This window comes from Phalacrocorax carbo, chromosome 1 (assembly GCF_963921805.1).
Source record: "Phalacrocorax carbo chromosome 1, bPhaCar2.1, whole genome shotgun sequence".
Taxonomy (NCBI): domain Eukaryota; kingdom Metazoa; phylum Chordata; class Aves; order Suliformes; family Phalacrocoracidae; genus Phalacrocorax; species Phalacrocorax carbo.
The window spans coordinates 60,490,852-60,506,680 of NC_087513.1; the positions used below are offsets into that span (position 1 = coordinate 60,490,852).

Sequence of the window (15,829 nt, forward strand, 5' to 3'; positions counted from 1 at the left end):
TATCTTGCACAACTGTACAAATAACACTTTTGTCCATTTTAGGCGTAAACATGGTTATCATCACACTGGGTGCTATCAAAGATTTTATTTACAAAACAATTACTAAAATGTCTGATGTCATATTTCCATTTATTTATTTCTTACCCATAGGGTAATAGGTCCACCATAATTGCTTGGTGCATTTTATAATACAGGAGGAAAAGCTATGTTAATAAAATCTAACAAAAACTCACAAATAGCTACAAATCTGACAGAAAATGCCTAAGAAAATTCTCCCCAAAATACAATACATTTTTCCACACATACACAGTACTGAATAAGTTCAAAGGCACAGCTTTGAATTTTGCTTTTGTAGAAGTATATGGAATTCTCACCATGTGAAGGAATTGAAAGAACAGTTTCATACCTGTCAATAGGTAATTAAATGAATAATTGTGTTTGCATTGTCATTTTCTTTACATAATTGCTTCATATCGTCATATTTAACATATGTGGCTCTGAATCCAAAATCTTCCCAGTCCCCAAGTCCCTTCTTAACCTTGTCATTACTGACCAGAGAAATTAGATTTTTCCAGATTGTGCAAACTTAACACAAATACATATATAATAAGAACAATAGTCAACTTAAGGCAGTGTATAATTCAATGCTACATGTCTTTTCTTCTCTTTTGTAAAGATCAAACTTACTGGATCAACAGAAAGGTGCATCAATATACAAAGTTAGGTGTAAACTGAAACCTACAACAACGCATGTCTTTTGAGGAGCCAGGTAGAGGAACTGATATGAACAAGTGATGACTTGGCAGGATGGTTTTTAAGGAATGCATTAAGAGCTTAAAAGAAGAACAGATGACAGGGCTTTGCTGAGGGTGAATTTCCTGTCTTTAATTCAAATTATAAATAGGTCCTGTTCCAGTACCTTTTTTGTAAGACTCGTTAACGTTTGTCAATAAGAGAGGGGGGCAGAAATGGCTCGCTCAATCTGACATCACACTGGGTTGGCCCACATGCCAGAACTAAAAAAGGCACAGATTGGCCCCAAAGGTGGTCTCAGAATAGCACAAAAATAATTTTCGGCTACAGGAACATTCGGTCATACTGGTCTGCAATCTGCCCACATTATGAACTACGTTTATCTGCCCAGGATCTTTTCCATCTTCACCTCCCTTGAAGAACGTTCATGAAAATTCCCACATGAAGTTTTTAGACCTCTTTTAAGAATATGGGCTTAGCCGATACCAGTCATTTTCATTTAGCCCAACCTGTGGTGGCTTCCCCATTGATGTAGGCAAAGCCAGGAAAGTGTTGCATGTGCTCATATTCAGAATTTCTGCGCGTAGTCAAGGGGGTGTACATGTCACTAGAATTTCCATATCTTGTGGAGTGCATGGATGGGCTTGTGTAGCAGGAGTTCGCGGCCGGGACCTCCGGCCAGCGAGGAGTCACTGGTGTGGGATGCAGCCTTGGAGTACTGCTCATCAAACAGGGCTCCATTCTTGATGTTGGGCTGTTGAAAGGGTACTACAATGAAAACAAAGAAAAACAAATTAAAGAATGATCTACCACATACTTAATTTTAAAGTATGGGCTGGTGGTATCACAATTCCGTGTTTAAAAAACCCAAAAACATATGAAATAGCAGCCCTCCAACAACTAGGCAACATGCTGAAGGTGGAATATCACTTAACTAAGTGCCTGCAGCCAAACCAAAGTGTCAGGGAAAGTCTTGCAAAGCAGCCACTGCATCCAAATATTGAATTAATTTACCAAAGATCTAGGTACTGGCAGGTATATCTGTGAGCAGAAAAATAAATTGAATTAATCTAATCTTTTTCTCACAGCTTTTACTTGGAAACTTACTATTCAGTAAAAAACAGAGTATAAAATATCCCGAGACTTGCTCACTCAACTGAGTTTTGAGGGAGGAGAGCAAAAGGATCTTTATTACTGGAAAGGTGCCTCACCTTTTAAATGTTCACAAGCCATCCTGCCAGTACCTGGAGAGGAATAGTGTGGTCTGCCTCAGAGTGAGCAGCTAATTGGAGAACTTATGAAAAGAGGCAGGAAGAAGAAGAATCTGTCTATTCCCCAGCTGTTCGCAGTGACAGTTGGAAAATAGGAATCAAAGTTCAACAAATGCCTCCCACTAAGGAGAAGATGTGCTGGGGATAGGATAGACAGGAAAAGAGAGAAGAGCTTTCGCCCTCTATATCCACAGGCTGCCCAGCAACAGAAAGTAAACTTATGTTAAGCTCATGAGTGCTGCTTAACACGTATTTATCTTATTGCCTGTCTTACAGGAGAAGATCATCTGTGTGCTGTGCCTAAGAAATGGCTCTCCTTGGTTTGCCCTCCTATTATCCATCTGTGCTGTGGAGATGGTTAGGATTCCTGTTCCCCTTGACCAGCCATGTGTCTTCGGCACTTCTACACTTTACACGCAAATGTGTCCATACACACAGGGCTGTACCTTTTCTACAAAAAGTGTGATAACTTTAAATCTCATGATCTTGGATTGGTTGACACTGTGATATTTCCTTAACTAGAAAGCTGTTGCCAAAGTAGGACTATCACTTCTGATGCTTACAAACCTTGCAAGCTGCATGCCAAATTTTTATATGGCTGAGGGCTGTAAAACCCCTTCCCCATATTTTGGAGTGTCCCAGAGAGAAGAGCTGCCATAGCTGTTCCTAGGAGGGAGATGGCAGCGATTCCCAAAGGGTCTAATTACATTACTCCACTGCCGGATGGGGCTGGGGTTAATCAGTTGCATAAGTGGGTCCCCAAGGCAATTACAGCAATGCCTCCACGAGGAGTTTCTGCTGACTCCCTCCAGACCGCAGCCAGGAAGGCAGCCCTGCCTTGGCAAACATATTCGAACAGTTCACAAGCCTCAGGCAGCTCAAAAGCCGCACACTGGCCACTCATAATTAGAAAGGAGGAGAAGACTATTTTTGACCAAAATACTGCAGTTAGTGATTTAGCATATTCCACCGCCTCCTGGGGAGACAGGCCAGTTAGCAAATGAGAAAGAGAGTAAAGCTGTACAAAGAATTATTTACCATATACTTCCCAACACCACAGAATGTGGATTTACTTGTGCCATCAGCTGCTGAAACAGGTAAATGGCAGCACCATAGTGGAGCATCAACAATTCAACTGGTACTGCTAGTAGAGCTATCAGAACAAGCTGTATTGGCATCACCGGCAACAAGTCTTTACAAGACTTCCATCTTCACCCCAGTGAAAGGCTTTTCAGCAGGAAAATTTAGCAAAGCTTAGATGCTTACTGCAGAAAGCCTTATATTCCATTGCAGAAGAATCAAGTTGGCAGACTTGCTGGCTTTCCAGAAGCTTTTGTTGAAGATAAGAGGTGCCAGTGCCCAGCAACAACAAAACTCAAGCTTTGAAGTTTTATATGAGGTGATCTGAATTTATGATCATGGTTCTCACCTTTAACTCATTAATTAAAGACTGGACAGTCTGTCAAAAGACAAACAACTTGCAAGTATTCTAAGTAAACAGAAGAGGTTCTGGAATAAGTTGAACAATTTTCATATTTATAATGTTTGGGAGACTATGTAGTAGGTTTAGGATGCAGCTTTCCTGGTCTGCACTGGCAATACACTGAAGTAATTTTCATGCTAGTGCCTGGTGAGTGCCTTCACCTGAACAACTTGGTGAACAAAGGTCCTGCCGTAATGAATAAATACAGAGGAAACGAGTTGTCATGTTATTCACTATGCCTTCAGAGTTGAATTAATCTCACCTAACTCTAGTTGTCAAAAAGTCATGCATCTAATAAAAGTGAATCATCTGTGCTCTGTCTACAGCCACCAGAAGAATTTGTCAAACCTTGAGATAAATATTTAAGACAGAAGATGAGCAGTCTTCAGAAGATGGTTCTTCTCTTCCTCCTGCTACATGATGTAATCCATTAGATAGTAGTCCCTTTTCCATAGTCATCAAATCCATAAGTTGTTTTTCCTGGCTGATCTCCAATGTCCCACTAATGACTACAAAATGTTTTGAGATGGTAGGAGTCAGGACCAGGATGGATCATTGGGCAAAAAACACACCACACAAATAATACATTTTTAACTTTCGGTTTTCTGTATGTCACTTGTGGAGCTGCAAGGTGTGGGCCAAGCTAGAAACACTCTTCTTTGTCTTCAGTAGTGTTTTGCTTGATAGCAATTATCATGGTCTTTGCCTTTATTACCCGTTGATCTATACCTGAAGTCACTGTAGATTCTTATATTAAAGAATATACTTACAACAAGATTAATCTAGACTTTTGCCATAATGCACCAATGATCATCTCTTGTCTTCTTCCCAGTGTGGTATTTCATCTGCTCTGTTGTTCACCATAACAGAATCCTTTGCCGTCCCAACTCAGTGCAATTTTCCTTTGAGGTTGTGACTTACAACAGGGGAATTTCTTGCTTTCATACCCCTTACCAATGCCAAGAGAAAGCCCTGGCTTCAGCCCGGGTAATTTGCTACTTGACACTTCGTAAACTGCAAAACTTTCATGCATGAGCAAGAGGAACAAAACAAACTCCGGGAATATTGTGGTGAGTCTCCTGGTTGTACATGGCATTATGTGGAGAAGCCGCATAATGTCTTATAGGTAGTTTGGACCTAAACCTGTGCCGTTGGGGGAATGAAAGCTTGGCTCCCAGAGTGAACTTCAGGATGCACTGAAAAAGAAAGATAATCCTCCTGCTATCTGCAGCCAAGAGGCCACGCTAAGGCTTACTAAGAAGGCAGGGCTAATGGCTGTGCATGAGGGGACAGGATACAGTGCGCTGCTTTTCCTTTTCACCAAGTGCACCCGATGCAGCTGTGTTTATGAATGTGTCATGAATGTAAAAAGAATAATTGCTTGAAAATAACATGGACCTTAAATATCTAGTATTTTACAATAAATTCTGTTATGACTAAATGCAAGATGGAAAGTTTTGTAATGGTAGGTCAGCTAATCGCAAATGAGTCAGTGACTTCTTTTTCCCTACAGTGAAGAGACTATTGAAAGACAATATTTTTAAAGTACTCATTGGCCCCTGCCTGACTATTAACTCACCCAGTGAAGCATCTATTCAGCCTTGTTGGAGTGTCCAAAGCGTAGCCATCTGGGCGGATGCCTGCCCATGCTGCCTGAATCACCTTTCACACTCTACATCCGGTTCAATGAAGAGTGCTTAAGCATGCTGAACTCAAAACACTGGGGCCTAGTGATCTTTGCCAGATATAAAAGCGACGTTTGTTGGAGGGCTCTTGACAGGAAATTACCATTTTCTCGGTTAACTCACACTTGCTGCTACTGCTGCCGTTAGACCTAGACAAGAAGCCCTTTAAGCCTGGGAGACTTTGAGCAGATTATTGTTCAGGCTTGCCCAAAATTGTGAAATTAATTCAATTTCTTTTAGTATTATTTTAGAAAATACAACGTTAACTATATCCTCCCTTGAAATGAAGACCGAGTTCCTGCAGTGTGAGGATGGAGAATAATCTCTTTATTCTTATCCTCAGCTCACTGACTGATTATGCATGGAGGTGAAAGGTGTCTCTGTCCAAACAGCAAAATATTTTCCTTGTGAATGTGGCTCTGGCTTTACATTGCATTAGCTCACACTCTTGCAGAATGCTCTAAGTTAATGTTGTATGTTAGCCACTACTTTAGCACTTGCAAATAACTCATACCAGAAATTATAGCAACTGTGAAGAACTGGCCATAAACTAACTTCATAAAAATATGCTCAAAATCTCAAAAAAAAAAAAAAAGACATAATCAAAACTATTGATCGATTGCATCTCTATAACCCTTAATTTGATCCTTTTCTCCACAAATTGAAGCTTACTGAATATTAGTCTGTCAAATAGGTTGGGCAAAACTTTCAAGCCAATCTAAGTGATTTTGGCACCTTTGAGAATGACATTTGGAGCCTTATGAAAATGTTAATTGTAATTATTTAAAAATAAGTTAAGACATCTGTTTCCTGTTGCATTCAATACATAATTACTTCAATTACATTCTAACAATCTCAAGTCCATTATGAAGCCATACAGTTAGGAACAATGATTCTTGTTGCATGGGTGGGATTTGGACAGTATTTTTTTCTTTCTGTCATTACTACGTGTTTGATGACAGAGAGGTTATTGGGAAGGATATATTATTCTTACTGCATTGGTATAGTCATGAGTTTATACTGTCTATGTGCTGTATTCCCCTTCTTTTTTTTGTGAAGTAGATGGTCCAGAACAACGTGAATGAACACTAAAGCATGGGCTGTGTCTCTGAGGGGACTCTTTTGCTCCCCCACTGTAACAAAAACTGTTTACTAGTTTATTCCAGTATTGCCCCCATGTAAATCCTGCTGCAGAGGCATATGAAGGGAAGTGAAGACATGGTTGGGTAGAATCATCATATGCAGCATTACACAGAGAAACAAAGAGGTGCTGAAACTCATAGGGTATTTCTGGGAAGATATTTGAGACCACTGCAGTCCTCGGAGCAGTTTAGAAGACTCAGAGTACAAACACTGTTTAAACTGTTTAAAGCTCCTTTAACTCTGGCCCCAATACTGTGCTCTGTGCCCCTGAGGGGTGCAGACCCAATCTACCGCGTACCAGCAGATTGTACTACTGCAGCATTTTCCAGACTGGTTTGTTCTGTCCAGACCATGGAAGTAAACTATGCTGTTCTTAAACTCAATCCGTCAACAACAAAACAGCAGTGCAAGCGCTTGTTGATACAAATGTGCTCCTCCCAGTCCCAGTTGATTAGTGCCTCTTAAGGGCTGAGCCCCAGTTCAGGAACAGCTGACCCCAGCTATGCTCCTGTGTGCAACAGGAGATAGCTTAAAGGGGGGTGGGGGGGGTGGGGGGCGTGGAAGGCTTGTCTTTAAGGTGGGAACTGTCTCTCAAGGAACAAAAAGGGAAACACACCACTTCTATGGCTCTGTTAAGTACCTCCACCTGAGGAACACCATTTGGACATGGTTGCTCCATTTCAGAAGTGCAAAGAAGGAAAAGGTAAAATAAGGCTGTATGCAGCACGGGGTCTAGGAGTGCTTCCCAGGTCAAAGTGGCTGATCTGGCAGCTTCTTTACTGAGTCTCTCCTACCTACTCTGGGATCAGGTTTGCAGAGAAAGGCTGGAGAGGAGCTGCAGCTCCAGCAGGTTCCTGCTCAGTACAACTGAGAGAACAGGATGTTTGCATGCTCCCCAGACTATGCCTGCCCTGCAGCATGCATGCAGTCCTTAGATAAGTCCTGCATATAGAGCATCTGTCACAAGAGAAACTAAACAGATGATAACTCTTAAGTCTGGAAAAGAGATGACACGGAGGAGGTGAGAGGAATGTTGCAGATCTATAATGTTTTGAGTGGCAAGAGTATGAATATTCCCTATTCCCTATTCCTCATCATCCAAAAAACATAGGGCACCCAGTGCAATTATGAGATAACAAACTTAAAATTAACAAGAGAATATATGTTTCATGCAACCCATCTCCAAGTCTATAAGTACAAAAAAGCTAAAAGAACTAAAAAGCTCAAAGACAGGGTAATGGAGAGCAGTTTGCTACAAAATACAACAGTCCAGCTACTGCTTCCTACTCAGGATGTTCCTAGGTCAGCTCTTGCCAAAGACAGTGTGGCTATGCTGGTGAAAGGACCACTCTCTACTTACCCTATTTCTAAGACACTTCCTCCATACATTTGTCTCTGTCCATTGCTGGAGATAGGACCTGGACAAATGGACCTACAATATGATTCACTACAGCCATGCGTTAGAGTACTTACACATATGTGTCATATTTTTGCTGGTTTTCATACTGTATGTACAGTGATGTACATTCATATGATGTGCATCTTTATGTGTTATCAGATAGATCAAAATATAAAAATATATACTGCTGCAGATTTCTCTAATTACTCTTCCTAATAAAAGTGTTATCCGTATGATTTACAAAGAAAAATTACTGCAGCATGAATTACTTTGTGTTTATCCTTGAAGAGTTGGAATTATATGAATTGAAACATTTATGGATAGCCTGGAAGAAGATCAAGACCTGACCAGCCAGAGTGAAAGCTGCAGACAAAAGCTGTGATCAAAAGCCAGTCAAACGTACATTGTGGAGGTGGATTAGGTGGTGACATTGTGAAGGGGTTACCTTTGAAGGGGGTACATCTCTGCTAAATATAAGTTGATAAGAACACTCAGAGGCTTTTACACAGAGTTGTTGCCTATTTTCTACCCTGGCATCTGGTACGTAAAACTGCAGAGGCAGAGAACTGATGAAACATAGTGTCAGTGTAGATGTATTTATGTACACACATTACACAGTCCCCTTCTATATGATGATGGAGTAGCATCATAGGATTATATGCACTTCTGCACTATGGCATAGAGATTTAGGTAGTAACAAATCCATCTGTAGATCATTTTTCTTTATTTGTGTGCCAGGCTCCTGGCCAGTAAGCCAAGTCAAGAAATGAGCAATCAGGCCTGGAGTTACAAGGAAGCAACTGTTCTGAGAATTATTCACAGATGCTGATGAAATTAAAAAAAAAATCGGATTAAGACCAAGGTTTGAACAGACTGTCCCTGTCAACAAAAAGACTCTTAGCCATCAGTGGGAATTAGTCAGCCTATGCTGCCAGAAGAAGATGGTTTTAGGCTTATGCTGGGTTAGTAGCTGCAGATATTACTTCAGCACAGAACATTTACTCCCCAATAAAGTTTTTTGCAAGCCACCTACTCCTTTTTTTTTCCTTCTTGTCCATCTGAAATCCACTGATCTTTATGAAACTATGAGCTACTTATCAAAATTTCTATTCAGCCCAAAGTCACAAGATACCACGTTCCTCTGTGAGCCAATGTAAGCTGCAAGACCATCTCAGAGATGGGAGATAATAATAACCTCAAGGCCTCTCACCAGTCTGTTGCGGGACAGGGTGTGAGCAAGCATGCAGCTCTGACACATGATGAGTCAGTGGTATCAGCCTTAGTAACTACCACTGTCTCAGTTCCTCTAACACTAGGGGATTCAAATTATCCAGAAGCCTCTCACTAACATGGATTTGCCACTGGTCAGGTGAGTTAGGCTTGGCTTGGGATACCCACCTGCACTTTTCAAGAGCTGAACATAGTACGAGATCTACAGCTGTGTGACCCCTTCCCCAGCACAGCCCCACTGTAAGGATTCCAATGACAAAACCACAGTAGACATCCTAAAATTAATACAATGCAACCCCATCATTGTATTGTCAGGCTGGGATCAACATCCTACATATTGACAAATACAATTTAAAGGGTCACTCATGCCATTCCCCTTTCCCAGCTGTTCAGTTCCCCGCTTCCACCAAATAAAAGTTATTCCCTCCACCCCCTTTCCACTTTTTTTATTGATGGTCTATAAATCATATCTGCAAAGTGATCCATCTTAAAGTTCTACTAAACAAATGAACAAAAAAATCACAACTCTCTATTTTTCGTTAGGAATATTTCTCTGGGGTGGAAAATAGCCTCAAAATAACTGGCCTGATAAAACCTGGAGTATGTTGCTCTCTTCCCCAGAAAGAGGTTGGACATGGTGTTTTTTGAGACCAAAATCACAGAATCACAGAATGGTAGGGGTTGGAAGGGACCTCTTGAGATCATCTCATCCAACCCCCCTGCTTGAGCAGGGACACCCAGAGCAGAGGGCACAGGACTGTGTCCAGGCAGGTTTTGAATGTCTCCAGGGAAGGAGACTCCACAATCTCTCTGGGCAGCCTGTTCCACTGCTGTCACCCTCACAGGAAAGAAGTTCTTTCTCATATTCCGGTGGAAATTCCTGTGTTCCAACTTGTGCCTATTGCCCCTTGTTCTGTCATTGGGCACCACTGAAAAGAGTCCAGTCCCATCCCCTTGACACCCACCCTTCAGATATTTATAAGTATTGATGAGATCCCCCCTCAGTCTTCTCTTCTCCAGGCTGAACAAACCCAGGTCTCTCAGTCTTTCCTCATAAGGAAGATGCTCCAGTCCCCTGATCATCTTGGTAGCTCTTTGCTGGACTTGCTCAAGCAGTTCCCTGTCTGGGGAGCCCAGAACCAGACACAGTACTCTAGATGTGGTCTCACAAGGGCAGAGGAGATGGGGAGGATAACCTCCCTGGACCTGCTGGCCACACTCCTTTTTATGCAGCCCAGGATACTGTTGGCCTTCTTGGCCACAAGGGCACATTGCTGGCTCATGGTCAGCCTGCTGTCCACCAGCACTCCCAGGTCGTTCTCAGCAGAGCTGCTTTCCAGCAGGTCAGCCCCCAACATATATCAGTGCATGGGGTTGTTCTTCCCCAGGTGCAGGACCCTACACTTACTCTTGTGAGCAAGTCTGCACTTGCTCTTTTAGGTTTTTTACTAAAGATGGTAATTTACAGCTGCAGCCTAAAACCCACCTCAATTACGTGTCACCTGTTTTGGCTCAGACCCCTGTCTGGGACAAGGTGTGTGTCTGAACTCATGTTTGCAGAGGAGAACTTACCCCACATAGAGATTTTTTTTTTCATAGGAGTTAATCCCTAGACACTATCCTAAAGAGCATGATAGAATATTAGCTAAAGTTGAGCCAGAGTTCTATATTTGGACTGAATGTAGACTATTACAAAGAGTTCTTTTGAAGAGTTATGGTCAATGCCTCCTCTTCTCAGCTGATCATATTACCACAGCCGTACACATTGCATTTCCTCCGGTTTCAATATAGTGGCAGCTGTTTAGATATTAATTGCAAATTTGGCTTCCTGTATTTTGATTTTGCAATGTCATGAGTCCTACTGCAATTCCTTGCACCATGTTCCCCTCAGAAAGTCCACTAGAAAAAGAGTAGAATCATAGAGTCATAGAATCACAGTAGTTCCCTAACATCTTATTAGGGATATCTTATGAACTTTTTGGTTAAAGGTAGCTAAGAAAGGACGTATCATCAGGGCAGGCATTTCACAGAAGTTCACTTAACTTTAAAAAGAATGTCAGCAAATTCCATATTAAACAATTCAAGACCTTTAGATTATTTTTGAAAGTAAGGTTTCAGTTTGTAGCTCCTTTCAATACAGATAGGGTTTTGTTAGCTGTGTCCTGCTATGAGATTCCACCCCACCTCAGTCTATAAGCAGCATGAGAAAGAACATGCTAAATACAAGTTGAAATAATTTTGCTTTCAAGTGTGATCATTAAACCATAGCTGTTCTTCATGTATATTAGGATAGTCCAAGGGCTAGCAAGAGAGGAAGAAATGATCTTACATCTGCACTTGTAGAGACAGCCTACTACAGTATGAAAAATACTTGCATGGTTTTAATGTATATCATTATTTCCACATAACATCTTAACCAGGACATGAGTAAACTAAAAATGTGTTGATCTTGCTTTGCTCTTTTTATTTCTTGCTTAACTTGTGCTGTCTATATCTGTGACAGACAGTTGTCAGAGGGTAGAAAGAAACTCCTTGTGCGGATGATAATATTTCTGAACAGTAAAAGCCTAATTCTCTGTTTTACACACAGATTCATGGCCTTACAGACCATTACAGAAACAGCACTTGTGGGTTTTCTGTGGTTGATGAACCGACTTTAAGTAAGAAAGTGATGCATTTTGGAAAAAGTCTTGAGATAGCAAAGTAATGCCTGTACTGAAAAAACAATGACTACAAACCTATCACAGGACACTGTACTTAAACGTTCACTTACTGTTCCTATTAAAGACACAGCAGCTGCAGCAACCCTCAAACAAATCCTGACACCTCATGTAGTCTGACCGACCAGGTGCTACACAAATGGGCAAGAAGTTGTAGACTTGTTCTTTCCATAAGCTAGGGAGCCATTGTTGAGCTGGTCCAAATGAGCATATTGGGTTTGTATAGGACAGTCCTCCCAGCAGATCTCAAAAAGCTTTAAGGAGATCAATAGCATTATCCTTATCTTACAGCTAGGGAAATTGAACTATAAAAAAGAGAAATCATCACCTGGGAGACTGACGCCAAAGACCAGAATGAGATGCAGGTTTCATGTGTTCTAGTCCAAAGCACTATCAAATTCACATATTTGCATCTGGTATGAAACTGTTCCAGTCCAGTGATGATAGTTTAGTGTGGTGGTCCCTAATATACTTGCATAAATTTCCAGTAGATAAAGCACAAGAGGTGCCATGTGGGTGGAATACACCAGTGCCATCTCCTCCTGCCAGTACCTGCCTTTTGCAAATCTTCGAGCAGAGACCCCCAGGGAGCAGCTTCCCATACTGGGTGAGGACCAGCTGCATCACATCCTAAAGCCCTGCTACAGTGGCACTACTTTTGAACTCTTGCCAAATATCATCTGCACACTTAATCTGTGCTGGTTCCTACTGGCTCAGTTTTGTGAAGTGGGAGAGTCCTGAAAGAGTTACTGACATATTTTTTCAGCATTATAGTAGGGGACTATAGCATACAGATTAAACAGAACCTCTTTGCAGTGGCATCCTGAAGTTATTCAAGCTATATGCAGAACTCACAATTTTGGAAAATTCCTAAACAAATGTATTCTCAAAAGCAGAGGCCCCAGAATAATTCACTATGGCCTCTGCATCTTCTTTCAACTATATGAAAACATTTTTATTTCCTGTTAGGAATATCTTCCTGTTTCCAACACCTAAGAAACATACAACTAATTATATTCCTTTTTGTTTTAGCTTCAGCTTAACACAGAAACACTTTCTATGACCCAGAGTGCTGGATTTTAGAGTTAGTATTTCAGGTTCACAAGCTAAAGCTAATTCTGATAAAAGAATCTGCACCAAAATGAAAAGATATCTAGGTAATATTAGAAAAGAAAAAAAATATGGACCATCAATGACTAGACTGATGACAGCTTATTGATTCAGACAGCTAATATGCTGATAAATTTGCAAGCACAATTTTACTTAAAATTTTATAGCAAGCATTGTCAACTAATAAATCCAACTTACCTGTGAAGAGCTTCTGTGGTAAGCTGAGTAGTGAAGTGGTCCAGAAATAGCAGTATCATGTGGTAAGGATGGATACTGACTCTGCATCGGATGGGGATGCTGATTGCTATAGCTACCGTAGTTGTAACTTCCTGTGTATCTAAAATCCATTTTAAAACATTATTTAGTAAGCATAATAATTGTATTCCCACTAATAATTCTAGAACTTTTATGAAACATACAGTTGCACTTTTTAAAATAGAATATTTTAAATAGCCTTTTAAAAAAAGATATTTCCCAGCTCAGCTGGGAAGCAGATGCCACTTGGTGAAATTATGTGTTCAGCACACCAACAAATAGAGAGACTTAGCATGTTTCTGTGACTAGTTTTAAATTGCAGGCTCATTTGTGCACTTTCTAAGGAGGAAGTGTCTTTCCCTTTTATTATTATTTTATTGCCATGTTCCTAGTAAATTGCTCTCCAGGCTGAGGAAGATTTGACTTAAAGAACTACACTGTGGAGTTCAGCTACGTCCTTGCATCGGGGTCAGATGTTTCTTTTTTGGGAGGGAGAGAAGTGTATTAATTTGCATCTGAAGCATACAATGTACAGCTTTAGCACAGCTGACTCAGGAATAGAGTGGGATTTGAGGTTGGAGAATCTGTCTACTTTCTTTTTCTACCCCAACCCCTTGTCTAGGGACAGCCAGGGGTGAAGGAGGGAGCAGTTTCCTTAGCTATAAGAAACTGCAGGGTCAGTGTTTGCTGGCCACCATTCTTTGGGCCATTCACTAGCAGAAGATGGATGGACACTTTCTGCAACCTACCCATCCTTGTGTAGCCATGCAAAATTTTATGCTAATCCAGCACAGAAGATTAAAGGTTCTTAAAATAATACTCCGGGTTTGATTTTATAAAAGAAAAAATATTTTTTATTTTCCTCTCTGAAGATGTGGTTCTTTAATGCTTTAATGCTTTTAAACAAGCTCTGTCTTGAATCTGTGACTGTACCTTTCATAAGAACTATATAATGAGTCTTGTGTTCTAGAAAACCATGGGTGAGGTCACTGGATTTCCCTGCAGACACTTCTTCAGGAACACGTCTCTATAGCCTGCCACATTAAACTCAAATCATATAAAAACTGAAATACCAATATGCTGATTTTTCTGTAGATACAAAATAAGTACAAATTATAATGATTAAAAAAAAATTGATAGCACTATATAGAGGGCAAATGAGTTCAGGAGATCTTTGTGATAGAAGCCATATACACATAGATTCACAAAAAGCCCCTGTCCCTATAAGCTTACAAAGTCAATTCCAGAAAAGAAGGTGGGTGTCACTGCAATGTTTAGAAGCATCACCAAAGTGTTTCTATCCATGTGTCACACATAAAACCAGATGGCAAAAGAAGCCAGATTATAGAAGTCTTTGTTGCCCTTCAGAAAAGTCCATTCACCCAGATAAAATAAGTTCCCTCAAAACACCTATAAAGGCAAGAGATTCCTTTAGTAACAGTGAAGTCTCATGTGTGTATGCATATATGTATTTATACATATATTCACTACCTCACTGTGGTCTGTTCCAATTCTTGCATCCTGAACCTCCCTGCTGCCCTGTTTCTGCCTCCACCGAGCCATCACATTGCTGGATAGGAGAGATGTTCTATATCTCCATATCCAGGTTTCTGCAGGAAGGGCTTAGCAGTGACATTCCAACACAAATCCAAACCTGTCCACATCCAAGAGGGAAGGAGATGCAGGGTTCAAATTAATCGACTGTTACCCTCCAAACAGTATACAACCTTCCACACTGGGAAGGCACTTCTGCAAGGGTAATGAGTATGCAATGAGACTGAGGAACTCGGTAAGGTCTTTTGAACATCTTGCTTCATGTCAGCATCTGGGCATCTGCTAATCTTGCTGTGTGCCTGGCCCTCCTCCATCGAATATTTCTTTTTAGTTATGGATATCTATGAGTTATACACTTACTCAAATGAGGATGGCACAGAAGTGTTGCTTGATGAAAAGAGCACTGAGAGACACAGTCTGAGTTTCTGAAGTTTTCCAAGATCAAATAACATTATAGAAATTTATACTGTAATTATTTCAATTAAGGGCCTTGAGCAAATTTTGGTGATGGAGTTGGGATTAGGTTATGGTGAAAACGTGGCTATTTTCCGAAACTTGGGATATGTTTGATTTGTAGGTTTAACAGTAGTCATAGAATCACTGAGGCTGGAAAAGACCTCCGGAGACTGTTTAATCTAACCTCCTTGTTCAAAGCAGGCTCCACTAGAGCAGGCTGCCCAGGATCATGTCTAGATGGGGTTTGAATATCAGTGAGGCTGGCGACTCCATAGCCTCTCTGGGCATCCTGTTCTGGTGTTTGATCACACTTACAGTAAAACAAGTTTTTCGTCTGTTTATGGTTGAACAGAATTTCTTGTATTTCAATTTGTGCCTGTTGTCTCTCATCCTGTAACTGGATACCACTGAGAAGAATCTGTCTCCATCTTCTTTATGTCCTCCACCAGGTATTTATACACATTGATAAGACCATCCCTGAGCCTTCTCCTCCCAAGGCTAAACCATCCCAGCTCTCTCAGCCTCTCTTTGTAGGACAGATGCTCCAGTCCTGTAATCATCTAAGTGGCCCTTTTCTGAACTCACTCCAGTATGCCTGTGTCTGTCTTATACTAGGCAGCACAGACTTGGATCCAGTGCTCCAGATATGGTCTCAGCAGTGCTGAGCAGAGGAGAAAGATCACCTCTCCTGAAACACGGTATAGGAGGATACTTCCTTGGACACATCTAGCTTTTGGGATAGAACATGGCACAGGAAAACAGGAATCAGA

General features: G+C 41.0%; 1 protein-coding gene across 1 annotated transcript in view; it reads right to left on the reverse strand.

The window, feature by feature from the left end:
- The window catches only part of RFX4 (regulatory factor X4), a 96,464-nt gene continuing 80,635 nt past the window's right edge, over window positions 1-15,829 (reverse strand). Inside the window, exons 17-18 of the mRNA XM_064457069.1 lie at window positions 12,993-13,131; window positions 1-1,521 (exon numbers count right to left, since the gene is read on the reverse strand). Of these exons, the coding sequence (XP_064313139.1) occupies window positions 1,249-1,521; window positions 12,993-13,131 (412 nt within the window). The 3' untranslated portion in view covers window positions 1-1,248. The remainder of the gene's footprint in view (window positions 1,522-12,992; window positions 13,132-15,829) is intronic.